The 17,939-nt window shown below is 42.5% G+C and overlaps 1 protein-coding gene across 4 annotated transcripts in view; it reads left to right on the forward strand.

Moving 5' to 3' along the window:
* Positions 1-16,138, forward strand: part of ptprma (protein tyrosine phosphatase receptor type Ma) — a 139,156-nt gene extending 123,018 nt beyond the window's left edge. For all 4 annotated transcript variants that reach the window (XM_079648547.1, XM_079648549.1, XM_079648550.1 and 1 more), the window contains 4 exons: positions 2,564-2,651; positions 4,065-4,141; positions 8,497-8,533; positions 16,011-16,138. In XM_079648547.1, the coding sequence (XP_079504673.1) occupies positions 2,564-2,651; positions 4,065-4,141; positions 8,497-8,533; positions 16,011-16,123 (315 nt within the window). In that variant the 3' untranslated portion in view covers positions 16,124-16,138. The remainder of the gene's footprint in view (positions 1-2,563; positions 2,652-4,064; positions 4,142-8,496; positions 8,534-16,010) is intronic.
* Positions 16,139-17,939: the final 1,801 nt, after the last annotated feature.

Genomic DNA, 17,939 nt, shown 5'->3' on the forward strand with positions numbered 1-17,939 from the left:
TTATTACCAAAGCCTTTGGAAGTGTACAGAGGATGAAATGTGTGAAACAGTGACATTATTATTTGACTTTTGTATATCTATAAATACACAACAGCTCATGTTTCTTTATACAAGCTTTTCAAAAGCAACACCAGTTGGAATAACTCCAAAATTATTAATTATATATTTTGTAAGATTCACTCACAGTAGCATTTTACACTGAACTAGTTAATTACAAATGTAGGTGTGGGTCTACATATTCATTAGTTTGTTTCATTAGCACAGAGCCAAACCCAGCAAATCCCAAAAATTAATTAGCAATTTGGACCAAACAGATGATATGACTGGTAATTGGAAAACACCATGAAAACACAGAACAACACATCCCACTTTTCAAACTCTTCTATCTTGTATACTTCTCAAAAGCTATAAGACCGTTTTTTTGCATGTCCAAATTCTTCTGCACGTTCACACGCAGTTTAAGTTAGCAAACTGTAAATGTCAAACAGGTTTCAACTTCTTTTATAGATGTTATGTTGTCATTGAATTTTACTTGTTTTCAGCTTTTTTTAAGTGGGATTTGTTGCTTCAATTGGCTCCATACTACAAAAACTATACATATGAGACTCCTTTTCTTTCACAGTAAATTATTAATTCAGAAGCTGCGCACTAACTCTGCTTCTTCTTTTTGTTACCATCCTTTTTTTACCCACATGGTGTGTATCGTTTGTCAAGTGCTCTGTTGTCGCTTGACTGTATGTAGGGTTTTCCCATAGTGATTGAATTCATGCTTTTCACTAACAGTAAGTGGTTACGGAGAAAGAAACAGACTGTGCTGGGACTGGAGTGCAGCAGGTAGTCTGTAATTAAAAACACACCACGTTGGATCTGAGCCAATGGGGATAATTAGTGGATGGTGAAACGCTACCTGCAGATGCACGAGAATGAAGTACAACACTGACCTTTCCTGCAAAATAGTTTTTTACAGATGGAGCCAGGCGTTGTTTTTCAATTACTGTCTGATGAATTTTAGGCAACCAATTATTCCCAGTGTGGGTATAAAGCCTTTAAATCGAGAGCCTTCATATCATCTCTCCCTCTTGGGACACTAACTACTTTATCGGCATAATTTATTTTTCTGAATCCAGCCTCCAAACAGCCTGAGGAATGAGACCATTGCATCTGAGACAGGCAGGGTCACTCATTTTAAGGGAGAACTATTATAAAGTAGCCCAGTAACGCCTCTCGGCTCGAAGATGATTTGTCTTCACATGCTTGATATTAGACCTGTATCCTTCGGAGTGACAGAGGGAGCGACATTGGCCCGACCCCTGCACTTACTCAAGACATACTGCCACGGGAGGAGAGGCCCATATAATCCATCTCTGGGACATGCCTCCATCTTCTCTGGAAGGATGGGACATATTTTTAGCATATTTAAGCTGTTTCTCAGGGAAATCACTAATCCTTAGGACTTAGTACAGGAACGTGTCCTTGTGCGGTGTCTGAAAGGCCTTTTTATTTGCGAGACAAACGGCCCGCTGTAGCTCTGAGATGAATGAAACCATCAAGTCCCAGAACACTGATGATTGAAGACAATGCCTCCCGCTCTCTCAGACCGGCTATCAGTATTAAAAGGAGCTCTGCAAACAATCTGTTTAACCTCCGATAAATGCTCGCCAATCTTTACTTGCAGATGGTCTGCAGTCTAATGTATTAGCAGAGTTTTTAAATGTGCATTAGCTGACTATCAAAAAGCCAGAACAATAACATGTTGTTGTCCCGGCTAGTCTGCTCGGAGCCACCCCCCCCACCCTTACAGAACAGCGGTGGACTGGCAGTGGAGATGTATTTTCATAATTTGGCTTAATTGTGCCTGGTGTGCCATCAGAATGGAAATCTCCCCAGCGAGAGATGATACATATTTCATGAGGGTAATCTGAGCGGAGCAGTTTTTTGATCTGCAGACGATGAGCTGGCTTTATTTTTCCCCGCGACGAGTTGATTGAGTTCTATAGATGAGACAGTCAGACAGACAGTCAGACAGTCAGACAGTCAGACAGACAGTCAGACAGTCAGACAGACAGACAGTCAGTCAGACAGTCAGACAGTCAGACAGTCAGACAGTCAGACAGACAGACAGACAGACAGACAGACAGACAGACAGACAGACAGACAGACAGACAGACAGACAGACAGACAGACAGACAGACAGACAGACAGACAGACAGACAGACAGACAGACAGACAGACAGACAGACAGACAGACAGACAGACAGACAGACAGACAGACAGACAGACAGACAGACAGACAGACGTTTGAGCGTGACACCCGCTGCCTCTGCCCTAATGGCCCTCACTGTTTGATACAGCTCCCCAGGTTCCTCGACCCTCCCGGTGTTTCACGTCCAATAATGATGTGGATATATCTCTCCCTGTGTCTTCCTTTCCTGTTGCCAATGCTCCATTCCTTTTTTTGTAGATCTGCAAAAGGAAGACTGTGTTCTTTAGCCTGGTTATCATTTAGAGTGCTCACACATGACACCATATTTCATCTCGCCCTCTCTGTTTTCTGTCTTTTCAGAGCTTTTTTGAAGGACAGTCTGCGCCATGGGACTCTGCCAAGAAGGATGAGAACCGCATGAAGAACCGATATGGGAATATTATTGCATGTGTGTACAAAGCACCTCCTGAGCGCTCATGAATTTGTGTGTGCCGTTCCCATTCTTCCGGCTGATTTATTGGCCGGGCTTGTGACTCTGGATAACTATAAGCTGCTCAAACAGAGTTTTTATTATCAGCCAACGAGAGCAGCTTTGACCTTTCCGATCTACTTTTATATTCATCTTCCCGTCTTTTCAGTTATGAGAAATAATCCATGCAGCAAATTGCACGTAACATGTAGCCTCTGCAATGTTTAAAAAAATGAATTTGAATTGAATATCACTATTTATTCATATTGACAATTCAAAGTTGTCTCAACAGTTGAGCTGTAATGCAAATTGGCTGATTTACCCTGATTGGACAGTTCAGCTAAGTCTCGTTGAGCGCTGCTATAAGAAAACTAGAAGATTACTTTGAATTTACTTAAGAATGCAAATGATCTATTTAAATTTAAATAAAGATGGAAATGAATGACACAAAATATATAAATGTAGTCGAGGCATGGATCCTATTTCATAAATCCATGTCACCATATATATTTGTCCTTATTCCAAATAATTGTATTGCAGTTTGGCCTATCATAACCATTCTCACTGCTGATCTTAACCAGAAATAGGTTTTTCATCGAGCTGTAAAGTCAAGGCTCCAAAAATATAAGTTTCATTTAAGTTTTTGCTAATTTTCATATCCGGTTTTAAACTTAAAGGTGACCCATCATGCAAAATGCACTTTTGTACGTCTTTGATACATGAACATGTGTCCCCGGTGTTCCAGGGAACTCACCAAGTGTCAGAAAACACAACCCTCTCTATTTTCCTCCATACCCAAATCTCTTAAAAAGGGGCTGCAACGGATCTGATACAGACTGATCCAGATTTGAACACTTCTATGACGTCACAGAAGTGGCGCTACGGCTATTGGGCCAACTCCACCAATCAGGAGGAGACAGCCACGGACATTGCCGTTGGAAAGCGCTGGAGACGCTGTAGTACATATGCCAGGCCTGTAGGTGGTGCTGTTCTCACTGAATCAGCCCATGCAAAGACAGTGTTAAATTGAGTGAAATGAGGAATGCCTAAAATGCATGATCTGTTTGGTATTTTTTTAAATATAAAGTATAAATATGCCTTATATAGGTATGGTCCTACACTATATTATTCAAATATAGCATGATAGGTCCACTTTAAGCAGCATTATTGTGTTTGTGCTCCAGGCTCAGGTCACATGACAACAGCCATTCATCAGCCACAATGCTTATCTCCAGCCTGTTTTTATCTGCACCGCAGCATAATGCCAGTCTGATCACTCCTCCATCACCACTTTCTGTTTGCCTCCCTGTCCCTCTCCCGCTTTTCCTTCTCCTGATGCCCTCGTTAATATGATTAATTCAACGCTGGTTTCTTCTTCTGCCTCTCTTCCAGATGATCACTCCCGTGTCAGGCTGCAGGCCCTGGAGGGGGAACAGAGCTCCGATTACATTAATGCAAATTACGTTGATGTAAGTACACACACCAGCCAGGGCCACCAACGCAAAGGTCAATGCGCTTCCTCTTGGGGAGAGAGAGGGCGCTGGTGCCGTCGTCGCAGGGGCCCGAGGGACAAAGCTCTGCCTGCCTATCAAACACACACATACAGAACCAGACAGAGACACACACACACACACACACACACACACACACACACACACACACACACACACACACACACACACACACACACACACACACACACACACACTGCCTTTATATTCAACTTTAGAGGGCTGCTGTATCACTCTTTTCATTGGATATATTAAGAGGAATGAAGATCAGAGGCTGACAGCGCTGGGAGAGAAAAAAGGCACGGGGGATACTGAGGTTATAGTTTTGGACTTTGCTTTGAACAACAGCATGAACGCTGGAAAAATGAGGAGAAAAAGGGGAGAGTTTCAATGGATGATTAATTAGCTTTGTTATGGATGGATCCAACTGAGAAAAGATACACAAAGAGAGCACAATACGGTGCCTCAAACGTCACAACCACAAGCAGCTTAATGGAAATTGCATAAAATAACATTAGTATGGCTACCATAAGTCTTCTGCTTTATTTACATGATAATTATAACATTTTTTACCCATTAGGTGACAGTGAAAACTCTTCATACCTAAATGACAGGTCATTTGTCTTTGCTTTCAATAACAGACAATATTTGAGATGCAAAAATGATTTCATTTTTTATATTTTCTACCTCTGTAGCCGAGGTTCAGTGAGGCAACTAATTGGTTGTATGGATCGTGGTTAAAAGAAACTAACGGTCTCCAATCTGAAAGTCTTAGACCACGCACATCGATCTCTTATCTAAAATCATTTCAAAGCATAATACAAAAGTGACACATCTGCTACCTTTTCGGCAAGGTCTTTATTATTATTATTATTTTTTGAGTCACATCTGGCCATTGGACATGCAACCAGTGTCCATTTTTCAGTGAGGATGTTCTTGAAATATGGCAAAGCTTTTGTTTCCGCCTCACTCTGCTTCAAGTACACAAGTCTCCTCAAGTATTCTGTTAGACACTGAAAACCCCTCACGCACAGACTAGTGAATCAAAGTAGACTCAGCAGTTATCGACAGAGGTTTCGTTATACATCTTACCTCAGGAGAGTACTTGCAGCACAGCGCTAACATGCACTTGTGTGACTCTACAGTAAGTAAAAGTCATTAAACAGTGGCGTGAGACATGCCTTTAGTTGAAAACCGATCCAACCCACTTAACTCACACAATACCGAAGCTGTGGTCTGACCTGATTTGCTGTTGATCGTAGTGTTAATAGCAGGATGTGACCAATCACAGCAGCCTCTCTGAGCAGATGCTTCCACTCCATGTGTAATGGCTTGGTGATGTTCCTGACTCTCTAAGTGGTTTCTGCTCAGGAGAGAACTCTAACTCTGTCTCCCCATCTTCTACTCTCCCGCCCCTCTAATGCGGTAATTTGTAATCTCTTGTTACGCTTTCAAACATAAATTCATAATGCTAGGTGTGCCACGGCGAATGCAGGGGGCTTAAATTATTTACCTTTCCCCACTATTCAGTTTATGGCCCATTATGCTGCGAAAAGGGGCGCTCCGGAGAAGACTCACACAATAGAGAGCGCCCCATTATAAGATAAGAATACACGCATATTAAAGAGGGCTCTGATTGAAAAGGATTTCCGCTGCTCTGCCAGCTTCATTGAAAAAGTACTTAGTAGAAATGCAGGCAGATGGGTAATGATGTTTTTGCTCTTCAGAAAGCTTTTTAACCCATCTAGAAGCCTGTCCTGCCCAATAAACTCTTATGTGTAGAACATTTCCCACAGTGTTTGTTATTATACTGACGATTATTTCGAGTCATGTGCGAGTAAGCAGAGCTGCTGGGGTATGTTTCTTTTCTCTGCAGCTGATTGAGCATTTTCATAAGCATTCAGGAAGCAGAGAAACTCCGTGTAATGGCCTGTTGTCTGCAGAGTTGTGTTTGTGTGCACACGGGGCACAAAGAGGATTGCCGGGGTTGTGCACTGTGTAGTAAAATAATGCTACTGAGTTTACCATGTGCACAGAAATGAATCCACTCAGGTAACCGTAGCCCTGTCCCTATGATGACATTTATGTACAACAAATTATTGTTAGCAATACTTTTGATCAACATAAGAAGGAACCATGTTTGCAATTTTGCTTTTATTGAACTTAACTGTTAGCTGCTAATGCAACATTGTAATGCCAGATGTATCTGTGAAATGCTCTCCGTTAACACATTGTGTTACTGCAATACTCCTGACACCAAAGCATGATCACTGGTTTATGGTCTTGTTTTGTATCTGTTTTGGCAACCTCACTGACTCACTGTTAATGATCATTTACCCAAACCAGTACACACTTTAATTCAGAAATATGCACAGTGTACATTTGACAAAGTGGCGGTCTACCTTTTTGAAATTCAACTGTCCACTGTTTATCTTAAGTATCCTAATCCTACTGTCTGTCATCACGGATCACGGCTGAGAATTGACATTTTTTCTGCTCGGACGAATTTGAAGCCTGAAGAGTAACAAATATTCAGAGGCAAGAAAATGAGAGAGCAAGTTTGACCTTAAATCCATCGGATAGTTTGGGAATCAGGTAGGACAGCTTATAATGCAGAATCCACCTTAAGGCCCTTATAGTTAAAGTTTATATGGTGCATTGATTGTGCATAATCACAAAAAAATGCCATAAATTACCAGAAACAGCTGACGCTCAATAAATCTGGGGCTCTCAGCGCCCCCTAAGGGTCCGAGGCCTAAGGGCAAGTTCTCACTTTGCCCTTTTACTTATCCTGCGATGCTCATCCGTGTGACTTCTGTGTGGCATAAGGACGTTACACTTTGCAGTGAACATAATAAGCATTTATATTTGTATCCGAATTGTATTTGCCAATTATTATATAAATGTATTTTCTATTGTAGGTGATAGACAGTACCCTAGATTTGCAAAAAAGTGGGCTATCTAATGATATTCAGACTGGAAATACAAATTCATGCCCACGGGCAAAAGCACTCCATGCTGCTTATTTTAGACATTCTGTGTCCCGCTGTTGCTGGAAAGAATTAATGTTAATGATAATTGTGATAAGCAATGCAGCAAAATACAGAGAGCATAGCACATATTGAATTCCCCTTTAGTAAATCACACATCCCTGGAAACAAAGCCTGTTCAATTAATTATTTCAACATGGACTTTTCTGCATTTTCTTCTGTGTCTTGATCATGAAGAAACACTGTTATGCAGCTCATGTAACAAATGCAGTCCATTTACAGTGAGCTCTACTCACCTGACAGTCACTGTCAGGGCACTCCTTTCTTCCAGACTCTCCCCCCTCTAATCCGACGGGCGTACTGGGCCTCCACTTTACTTGACAGAACTTACATGAAAGCACAAACAAATCTCCTCCTCAGTCCAGAGATAAAGAAGTCATTAAAAATGGAGGACAGTTGAATGAGCTGAGAGAGCCGTGGATGAGAGAGAGAGAGAGAGAGAGAGAGAGGGAAATATCCTTTGTGTCTTTCTCCCTTCATTGGAGGAGCGTTAATCACAGTCCAAGTTAAATTGAATATGAGTGAGATAAGCAGAGCAGCAGGGGTGTGTGGAGGGGGTCGGGGGGGGGGGGGGGGGGGGGGGGAGAGAGAGACAGACAATCAAGAGGAGGCAGGGCCAGGGAAGAGCCTTTAAGTCCTAATGTTTTGTTTCCTGCCTCATATCTCTGGAGAGAAGACAAGGAATTGGACAAATAAAACTTGAAGGGATTAGAGTAATCCGTGAGACTAGGGGCCTATTGTGAAGATCAGTGCTGTTAGTTGTATCTTGGGGATTATCAACACTTTGGCTGCTTACTCCAGAGGTGTGCTGCATATAGAGTGTGTGGTGGAGAGTGTTTGTTCCTCCCGTATCCAGATGCATCCATCATAAGCTAACATTTCCCTCCGTCAGATGTTCAAACAAAGAAGTGAATTGGTGTACAGTAGCAAACAGCTGGCAGCCTGACAATGCACACTGTTTCTTTAGCGCCGCTCACACATTTCTCAATGATCCCTCTTAAGGTGGAGCACCAGTGAAGTAAATGTTTGCTGCCAAAACGTGACATCTAAAATAAGCAACAGCTGCTAACTGGTCTCCCATGAAGTTTGAATATGTTCTGTGGTTTGTGATGTACAAATAAAGTGAGTTTGCATGAAAGGGGTCAACCTGCACCGTCAGAAAACAGACAAATGTGTGATTGTTAAGATGTATGTCCCCAAAACAGCTTGTCTTTGACGAGTAGGAAGACAAACTGACTCTTCTCTCACTTTGTCTGTTCTCAGGGCTACCACAGGCCAAATCACTACATCGCCACTCAAGGTAAGAATACAACTTTGCGAGAACTGCAATGCACTCTGGGTTGTATTGAGAGGGCGGGGAGAATGTAAGTCTGTGTGTTTGGGGCGGATGGATGTGTGCAGGTGTCTCTCCGAACATCGCCATCGTTGTTTACATACGCTCTTGAAAACTCGTCTTTGATGCTCAGTCAAGTGTGTGTTCGGGGAATCTGGTACTGCGCCGTTCACACACACGCCGACACACACACGCCGACACACACTTACGGACCTCTGTGCGAACAGAACAGCACGCTTCCTCTCCCCCTCTGTCTCTTCCCTTCCATCGGTGGTGTGGGAGCGATTAATCAGGCAGTCTGGGAGGAAGCTGAATAAATAAATGGATTAGCTGACATGTACAGGCACATTTTGTCACTGTGTTAATCTGGCCGGCAGATTGGCAGCGCGAGGAGCACTTACCGTGACCCTAGAGGTTAAGTCTGATTGATGGTTAATTGTTATGAATTTTGCGTCGAGAGCCTCACTCCCACACAACGGGGGCTGCTGCGTGCATGGGGATTTTGCGTACCACTTTAGAGGAGAAAAAAAAAAGGAAGAGGCGTTTTTGCGAAGGGGCCTTAATGGATTCACAATCTGCTTTGGTGGAGCTGGGAGTTGCATAATTACCTGTTTATTAGTGCATTGCCTCTCTTCCTCAGTGTCTCAATTAAAACAACCCTCTGTTTGCTCTTACTTCAGGAAGAGATGGCATACCAATCAGGGCAGTGGCCGCTCAGTGTGTCTGCCTGTATGCTCAGCACCTGATATACACTGACCACAGAGTCACCCTTCAAAACTAAGCCGTCCGTCAGGTGCCAACTCTCTCATCTAACCCAAGCGGCACATTCACCCAGTTTAACTGGATTACTTTGACTTCTATAATTATCCCAAAGTCATTAAGAGCATGGCATATTCCATTTAAAAATATTCATATGGAGATCAGCAGTCACGGAAGCCCTCTCCAAGATGAAAAGCACAAGAAGCCAAACGTGTTTCCATTCAAATTAATTAGCGCCTGTTTTCTCGTTGAGCCTGCATAATAAGTGCCAACAACAGTGTGTGTGTGTGTGTGTGTGTGTGTGTGTGTGTGTGTGTGTGTGTAATTTTTCTGACAGATATTGCGATATTTGTTTTTAAGCGACCCAATGGAAATGTATTGTAAAATGCTGCCATATCTCCAAGCTACGAGTGAAAGAACTAAACTTACATGAAACCTCCGTTGGGTTGCTTTAAAGTCAAGCTTCAGTTTAAGATTCACCCTGTAATAGAAACATGTGATGGAGCATTACTAACCTGACTCAGATGGTTTGTTTCACCAAAGCATCTAGGAAAGCTCCACTGGAAGCCATTTGGAAAAGGCAGGCACTTTCAAAAACACCTTCTATCATGGGCCACTTCTGATTGGTTAACAATGGCTGGTACATGTGTATGTGTGTGTGTGTGTGTGTGTGTCCTAGCATTACTATACTTGTGGGGACCTAAATCTGTTTACACAGTCAGGTGTGGGGACTCGCTTCCCTTATGGGGACACATTGGAGGTCCCCATGAGGGGAATCATTAATTTTAGGGTGAAGACTTGGTTAGGTTTAGGGTTAGGCATGTGTTGGTTAAGGTTTGGATAAGTCTCCAGGAAATGCATGTAAGTCAATGTAATGTCCCCTGAAGTGATGTGTGTGTGTGCATCTGTATTCTCTGGGAGAACGGGCGCTTTTATAATTCATCATCGGCTCCAGCAGACTGACGGGAAGGAAGGCTCAGTCTGCTGACACTGAGCAGCAGAGATGATAGGAGCACACACACACAGACGAGTCTCTCTCAGTCAGAAAAACTGCATACTGTAGCACCTGAAAAAAGCACCTGGGCATTGGCACAGTTGGCGAAAAAAAAAATTAGGAAGTAGTCTCTTCTCTTTCCCCAGTAAAGTTTTTCAGTGAGTGACACTTCAACTCATGCCCATTGGGACCAACGGTAGCTCAGAAAGTGATGACACCCCCAATAGTGCTGGATAAGCTAAAGTATCGTACCCATAAATTGGCTGTGGGGGTGGTTGAGGATGTGCTTAATATGGCAGACGGGTGGCGTAACGTTGTCCCTGTTCTCTTATGCTATAAACTACAATGACACTCATTACTTTGGGTTTTATTGATGAGTCCCTTTGCTCCGTCAAGGTGACAACGGCAGGTAGAACAGCTGTCACTCCATAAAAGCCTCATCACCTCAGCTCCGCTACCCATTATGTAGGTCATTCTCTCATCCAGGGATTTTTTTTTTTTGCTGGAGGAATACCACAACTGACTTTGAGTAATTCAACGCCAGCCACAGCTCACCTACTTAGCGAAATTGAACGCGTGCATGCGGCTCAGCCCTCCCAGTTTGCCGCCTTGCCTCTGTCCATTTTTATGTCCTGCGGATCATTTAAATACCGATCAGACATGAGCTTCCTCCTGGTGTAGACTGTGAATTGCACTGAAGCCGGGGTGCAAACGGCTCCGATAAGTCCCTGCATCCTCCTGGTGATGTGGAAAATATTCATGATGTGGCGAAGGGTTCAATTTCATCAAGCGTTCCCCCTCTGGTCTTCTCCGCTCTTCCCTCCCCTCCTTCACAAGCACCAAATGTCACCAGCATCGCAAAAGTTTTATTATTTACAGGTTAACATCTCAAAGCCCACCGGGGGCGGGAGGGTTGGAGATGGAAAAGAGAGAGAGAGCAAATCAATGATAAGTGAGTGTACATTATGCCAGAGTCTGCTGCATGTAATATTAATGGGCAAGAGGGAACACAGCGCCTATGTGTTTGTCTGAGAGTGTGTTTGCTCGCACGTTGATCGGGAGTTTTTGCGGCGTACCTGGCTGGGGGACTTCTACAGCTGTCACACTCATCGCTTCTGAGGAGGAACAGGCCCGGTCCCAAAACACAGCGTCGGCTGCAGCAGCACTCTGACAGCTGGAAGTGAAGCTTCTACTGGTGTACTTCCTCTGTGAAGTGCCTCCTCCAAACTTCTTCAACTAGACTTCACGCAGCTCGTAGAAACAGTGCTCTCGCCGCGTAGTTCCTCGAGTGATCTCTCAAACCAATTTCTTCCTTGAAAAACTTCAAAGGGCAAATGTCATGCCTGTTGTACGAATGGCAATTGCTGTTAGTTGTGGTGAGAAGACATGTCAGCCCAAAAGTGTCACATTCAATAGAAAACCTGAAGAAATATGAAGTGACTTAATCCTTAATTCCTCTCAGCTGCAAGGCATTGGAGATGGTGCACAAAAGCCTCTCCTTGCTTAAAACCTAACCTCAGTGAATCAGCTACTTGTTAACTAAACTCGAGCCCTATGCAATGATCATAGTTCTTTGCAAAGGTACACTTAAAAATTGCTGCCACTCTGACCGTACTGTCCTGATTTGAACTGTCATTCAATTTCTTTCATAGAAACACAAAAGAACGAGCCTTTAGAAAAATCCAACTTCACTCTGATCATCACTATTGTTTGAGTCGGTGCTCGTTGTAGAAATTGCAATTGTTGTTAGTTGTTATGGTGACAAAAGATGTCAGTGGGGCTGTGAGGTTTGTCACATTCAGTAGAAAATATAAAGCAATGAAATTCAGCAATCCTTAATTCCCCTCTAGAGGCAAGGAAATGGTGATTATGTGCAAAAGATGCAACTCTATTCTTTGTACTACACTTTACGAAAGTACTTGCAATTGCCGCAAAACCTAAGTAGGCGAGTAGTAAGCTAATTTTAGCAAGTTGATTTACGGAAGTACCCCACTTCAACTGTCGTAGTTCAATGCGTACCAAACACATATAAATGGCCGCCACTCTGATTATCATGCTATCTAGTGTTGAATGGAAAGGTCTGTTCGAATGTCATTCTAAGTTAATGATTGAAAAAGTAGAGAATGAGCCTTACTGTATAGATATCAATTTCCTTCTTGTCGTCACCATTGTTTATGTTTGTGACCATTTTTTTCTTATAAAGCAATTCATCAGGTGCCAAACTCACTCGCTTCCTAACTTGTCATCAAGTTCAGCACTACTTACCGTCTGCTCTTCACCTATTTTGAATCTATTCATGTAAATGCGAAGATAAATTGGCTGGCTGAAGCTTGGCACGAGCCTCACATTGGATGGTTTGCCACACAATGCCAAGTGTTATTGTATTCCTGAAGTCCTACACACCAGCTGTCCTGCTTCTCAGTCTTCCTCTCGCAAACTTCTCAGCAGTGCGTTTCCTCCCTTCGGGGACAAGTGTAGGAGGAAGCAGAGTGGGTGGTTCAATCAGTTATTGGAGAGGCTGGTAGTGACTGGAATTGGAGATTGAGGTCTTACTGTTACAATCGAGACAAAGCGCCGAAATGTGGGAATAAAAATGGAAGATATTGAGTTTTGTTCCAAAATGTTGAGCTATCCAATTTGGGATGGAAATAAGTGAGCAGAAGTTAAATTCTTAATTTAACAAAACATCAACTGTTATTCTCTGCTAAATGTTTCCAGAGAAAATGGGCTGGCTGCAGAGACATGATTGTGGGGATCATTTGGAGTCATTTATCTTTTTATTCTCCAAGAAGTCTCTCAAATTTCACTGCACAGTTTGGCAGAAATTGATTTAAACTATGTTGCATGAGGCTGTGCTTGAGTACAGTTGGAGGATAGACCGTTAAAAAACAGTTTAGGCACCACAGAAAGCAAATCAAAACACGGGTTGATCAATCGAGTCATTAAAATGGTGATGGCACTTTGTTGATCCCCTGAGGGAAATTAAGTTGTTGCAGAAGACGAAACCCAATAAGGAACACAAACACTTCAATAATGGGAAAGGATGCTGGAGCTGCTGCAACTGGTGTCTCATAACTTCTCCACTGAATGATCAAAAGATTAAATACTGTTTATATGCAACAAAGCTTGTTTTAAGAGTGCTTTTACCTTGATTTGCTAATTGGACATGATAGACAAACATCCCTAGTTTGAGATCTGCCATAATGTTGTAGTTTTAACTACTAGCTAGAAGATAACCCTAACTCCTTAATTTTGAGAAGAGTAACGCAGCGTCCACACGGTGGCGTGCGTTGAAGCTTGCAGGTGGGCGTGTCTGAAACTCGACCAACAACCAATCACATGAATCTCCCGCCCCGGACACAAGGGCACGTGGTTTGATTGGCTAGAGCTTGTACCGGCATATGATTTGATTGGCTGACGCTTCCGTCAAAGCTTCAAAAGTAGAAAATTGCTCAACTTTTGAAGCGAGCAACGTGAGCAACGCGTAGCGACACTCCCACAATGCAGTTCGGCGAAGCGTGACGTCACCCCAACCAAAGTGAATGGGCAGAAGCGTTGAAGCTTCAACGCACGCCGCCGTGTGGACGGGCCGTAGAGCAAATGTCTTCTTACCTATATGAAAACCGCATATATCAGTCAATGTTTGAATAAGTGAAGACATTGGGACATGTGTCCCGTTCAAGCAGTAAACAAACCATTTTATTTCAGTAATATTCCACATTAAGTTGTGTTATTCATAAGGGCTTCCATGTGGCCTAATGTTTAATTTTCAAGAAAAACTCTGATTGCAACCTTCCTGATGCATGTTAATCAACATTTCGATGCATCAAAACTAAGATTTGTTTGTCTCTTTTAAAGGGTATATTTAAGATAGGGCTTAAAGAGACTGGCATCCAAATTCAGCCTTTCAGACTGACGTGATGCGGTAATATTTTGAAAGACCGTATGGGGAAAATAATAGGTTTTTTGAACATTAAAGTATGTAAACATGTTCTAGTACAATTTACTTGTGTGCCCTTTAAATGACAATTCAAAAAGTGTTGAATTTTACATCAAAACTTGGAGACTGACCAAACACTGTCCGCCAAAAGCCTGTAAGAATAACTCAATTGATTTACATGACCTGTTTTTTAACAGGATTCAAAGGGGCTAAAGGTTATTTAATTTATTTACCAAATAATTACAGTGATGACTGAAAGTTGAGTTTGTGTCTGTGCCGTGTCTCAGTGTGTGTCTCTGAATAATTTGTCATGTCTCCAGGTAATTTGGCCCATCGCAGGAGAATGCACAACTGCAGAGATTTGCATTCACTAATTAATTTGTCAGAAGTAATTTTTTCTCTCCGCTTGGTGCTTGATTAAAACTAATATTAATAATTCTAATTAACCAGAATAATAATTAAAATCCTATCAATGCACAATTATTGCTCAGTGGAGTTTTAAATATTGGAGGCATTCAATGGCTCGCTGCTCATTTATTTTGATGTTCAGCAGACACGGTAGGGTCTGGTTCAGTGGAAAGGTTGGTGTTGAGCAGATGAGGTGTAGTGGTAATTACTTTGAGCTTTGCCATGCACACACACACACACACACACACACACGCACACGCACACACACACACAGGCTTTAGCCTCATCTTTAAATGTGTGATTTATTTACACTCACTTGTTTTCATCTGTAGTTAAATCCTCCGCTGTAGAGTAAGCACTTTGCGATGAATCTGTTATTGGAAGCACTATAAATAAATCTGGTTTGACATGGTTTTCAATGTCCCATCCAAGAAGGGAAAATGGAGGGGAAATGCTCTGTAAACTGCATTGTTGCTGCGGCACTGTAATACCTTCAAATCCCCTGTGTGTGTTTATTGTGTGCAAGTTGATCTGTTTCTGTTTCTGCCTCTGAAGACAGAAGCAACATGTGAACAGTGAACATGTCGCCACTGCATAAAGAACATCAGTGAAGTGCATAATACATACACGAATAGTCTTTTTTAAAGGAAGTGATGAATAATGTGTTAAATTAAACATGATGCGAATCATAAGATTAATCCAGGGAGAGTTGTGTAGATTGAAAATTCAGTGTATTACTGTTTATAAACTGTTCTCCCTGGCTCTGTGAATAATTTTCACTTTTAGCTAGTATTGTAAGATTTGTGGCAACACTCATAAATTATTTAGTTTTGTTTGGTATGGGCCTTTTTGAAAGAGTCGGACAACAACCTTAAGTTCCATTTAATTGAAATATCATATCCTACCTACAGTGATATTTAAATAAAATGTTGCTTCTATGTTGCTTTTTTGGCTGAATGGGAGCAAACTCCTTCAGCCATGTTTCAAAATATAGAAAAAAGTTGTCTCTGAAATAACATTTCAAAAATCTTAATTGAAATTCAAATGTTCAGGTAGCAAAGTACTCTGTCTGTGAGTCTGAATATTTTGGCCTGTGTATGTATTGACAGATTAAAGAAACCTCCTGTAGTTAATCCAAATACAATGCACCATGACAGAGTATCTAGAAACTCAGATGTTAAAAAGCTCAAGAGGACAGAATAACTGGATTTAGCCCAAAAAGAAAAAAATGGCTTCTGTTGCAAAGGACACTATAAAATGGGACTAGGATCAACACATGATGTAATAAAAGGACTTTAAGTGCAATTTACTAACTCACAAATACTCTCTTCTCTTTTTTAAAGGCCCCATGCAGGAGACGGTGTTTGACTTTTGGAGGATGGTGTGGCAGGAGAACACGGCGGCGATCGTCATGGTGACCAACCTGGTGGAAGTGGGCAGGGTGGGTATTCATTAATTTGATGTTCACTCCAACCGCTGATCTCAAATAAGATTACCTTGCCCCCGGACGGCTGACAGCCTGATTGTATCTCAAGGCAAACGCAGCCATCTTTTTTTTAAGTGCCTTTGTGTGTTTGAACATCAGTACCCAGATGTTTCTGTGTGTGTGTGAGGCGCAGGTCTCGCATGCCGCCAGCTCTTTTTCCATCCATCTGATCAGTGAGAAGAAACTGATTGATGGCCTTCATTACCAGAGAGGCATCCAGGCAACTGAGTACTGTTTCATCTGAGTGGCTCTATAACAGGAGATTACACTCCGCTGTCGTAGCCAGCAGCTCCTACCAGAAATATCCCTTAATGTTATCCTCATTGGACAAAAGAGGACTGCTAGTGAGTGGTAAAGATGCTTCATAGTGTTCGAACTAATCGTAGAACCATGACTCCATTTTTTTGTTCGCTATAGCATGAGGTCTGCCTCAAACAAAGAAAGAAAGAGCCCTACTTCAGTCCTAATTAGTTCCACTTAAGTCGCACTGTAGTTCCTCATGGTTAGGTTATAATCAAGAGAAAATGAAGGTCTTAGCGTAGAGTGTAATGCTTTGACTGCCTGGGGGTTTTTACTCAAAGCATGTTAAGCACTTTCACTCTGAAAGCCCCTTTAAACACAGGCACACCTTGATTCCGCTGATGTGCATATTTGGTGGGGGCTTAAAGGTAGCAGAGCTGATAATGATTCATGGGCCCATCTCTAGGTACCTCATTAGGCCGTTCCTCTACAGTAGCCGAGCCCGGCCCGCCCCACACCTTCTCCACACCTGCTTAGCTGCGGAGCGTCCTCCGAGGGCCCCGGCCCCCTAACCGTCTGTTATATGATCCTTGTCCAATGGCGGGCGGTAGGCACAGTTGGTCACAGTGACGGTGGCTCCTCGGAGGGGCCTCATAAAACCACTCTGCCATATCACAGTGGGCCATCTGCTCGGCACAGTTGCTGATGAACTCTGGGAAATCCTGGCACACGCAGCCTGTGTACCCCGCTGCCTCACACACAGGGGCGGCGCTCGGCGTACTTTGATGTATGAGAGATTTGGTTTGTAAGGTTGTTTGTGTGTGTGTGTGTTGAGGTGATGCTACCTTGTGCTTCTTTTTCAATGTGAGAGAATGAGTTCAAGTGCCATTAAAAAAAATAGACATAAGTAGACCCACAAAAAAAAGAACATCTGTGTGTATGCTGGCATAATTTAGCCCAAAGGCTGATTCCCCCCCCAAAAACCAGGCGCCTGATTCAGAGTGATTTAATAAGGTAATGGCTTTTGCCTAATTCAATCTGGCTGGAAGCGGACGGTGGATTTGTGATTGTCATCGGGGATTAGTCATCGGGGTGTCAGAGAGAAGGACCTGAAAGTCCCCGTCTGTCTGTGTCACTCCACAAACCAAAATCTCATTTCATTCCTAATCAGCGCTCGTAGACTCCAGAAATGAAAATTGAATCTAGTTGTGGCTGATGTCACATTTATCCCTCATCAAAAATTATCATTCTCTGATATACCTCCATGATCTCCATCTCTATTACCAGCCTTACTCCTTCAGTATCAACAGTTTAATTGAACGGGGGGGGGGGGGGGGGGAGATGGTAATTTTACACCGTGATACCTAATACGAGTAATATTTCCAGTGGGATGTTTTAGATTTCTGTTGGGAAATCTGTTTTAAACAGCTGAGAGTTTATTATTTCATCTCGTTATTGGATTGTCATTATATCTCCCTCATCCAATTGTAGAACATCGTCTTTTTAATGTTTTGTCCTTTTTCTCCCTACTGGTAGTCAAAAACTT

The sequence above is a fragment of the Notothenia rossii genome, assembly GCF_949606895.1.
Source record: "Notothenia rossii genome assembly, chromosome: 9".
In the NCBI taxonomy this organism is placed as follows: Eukaryota; Metazoa; Chordata; class Actinopteri; order Perciformes; family Nototheniidae; genus Notothenia; species Notothenia rossii.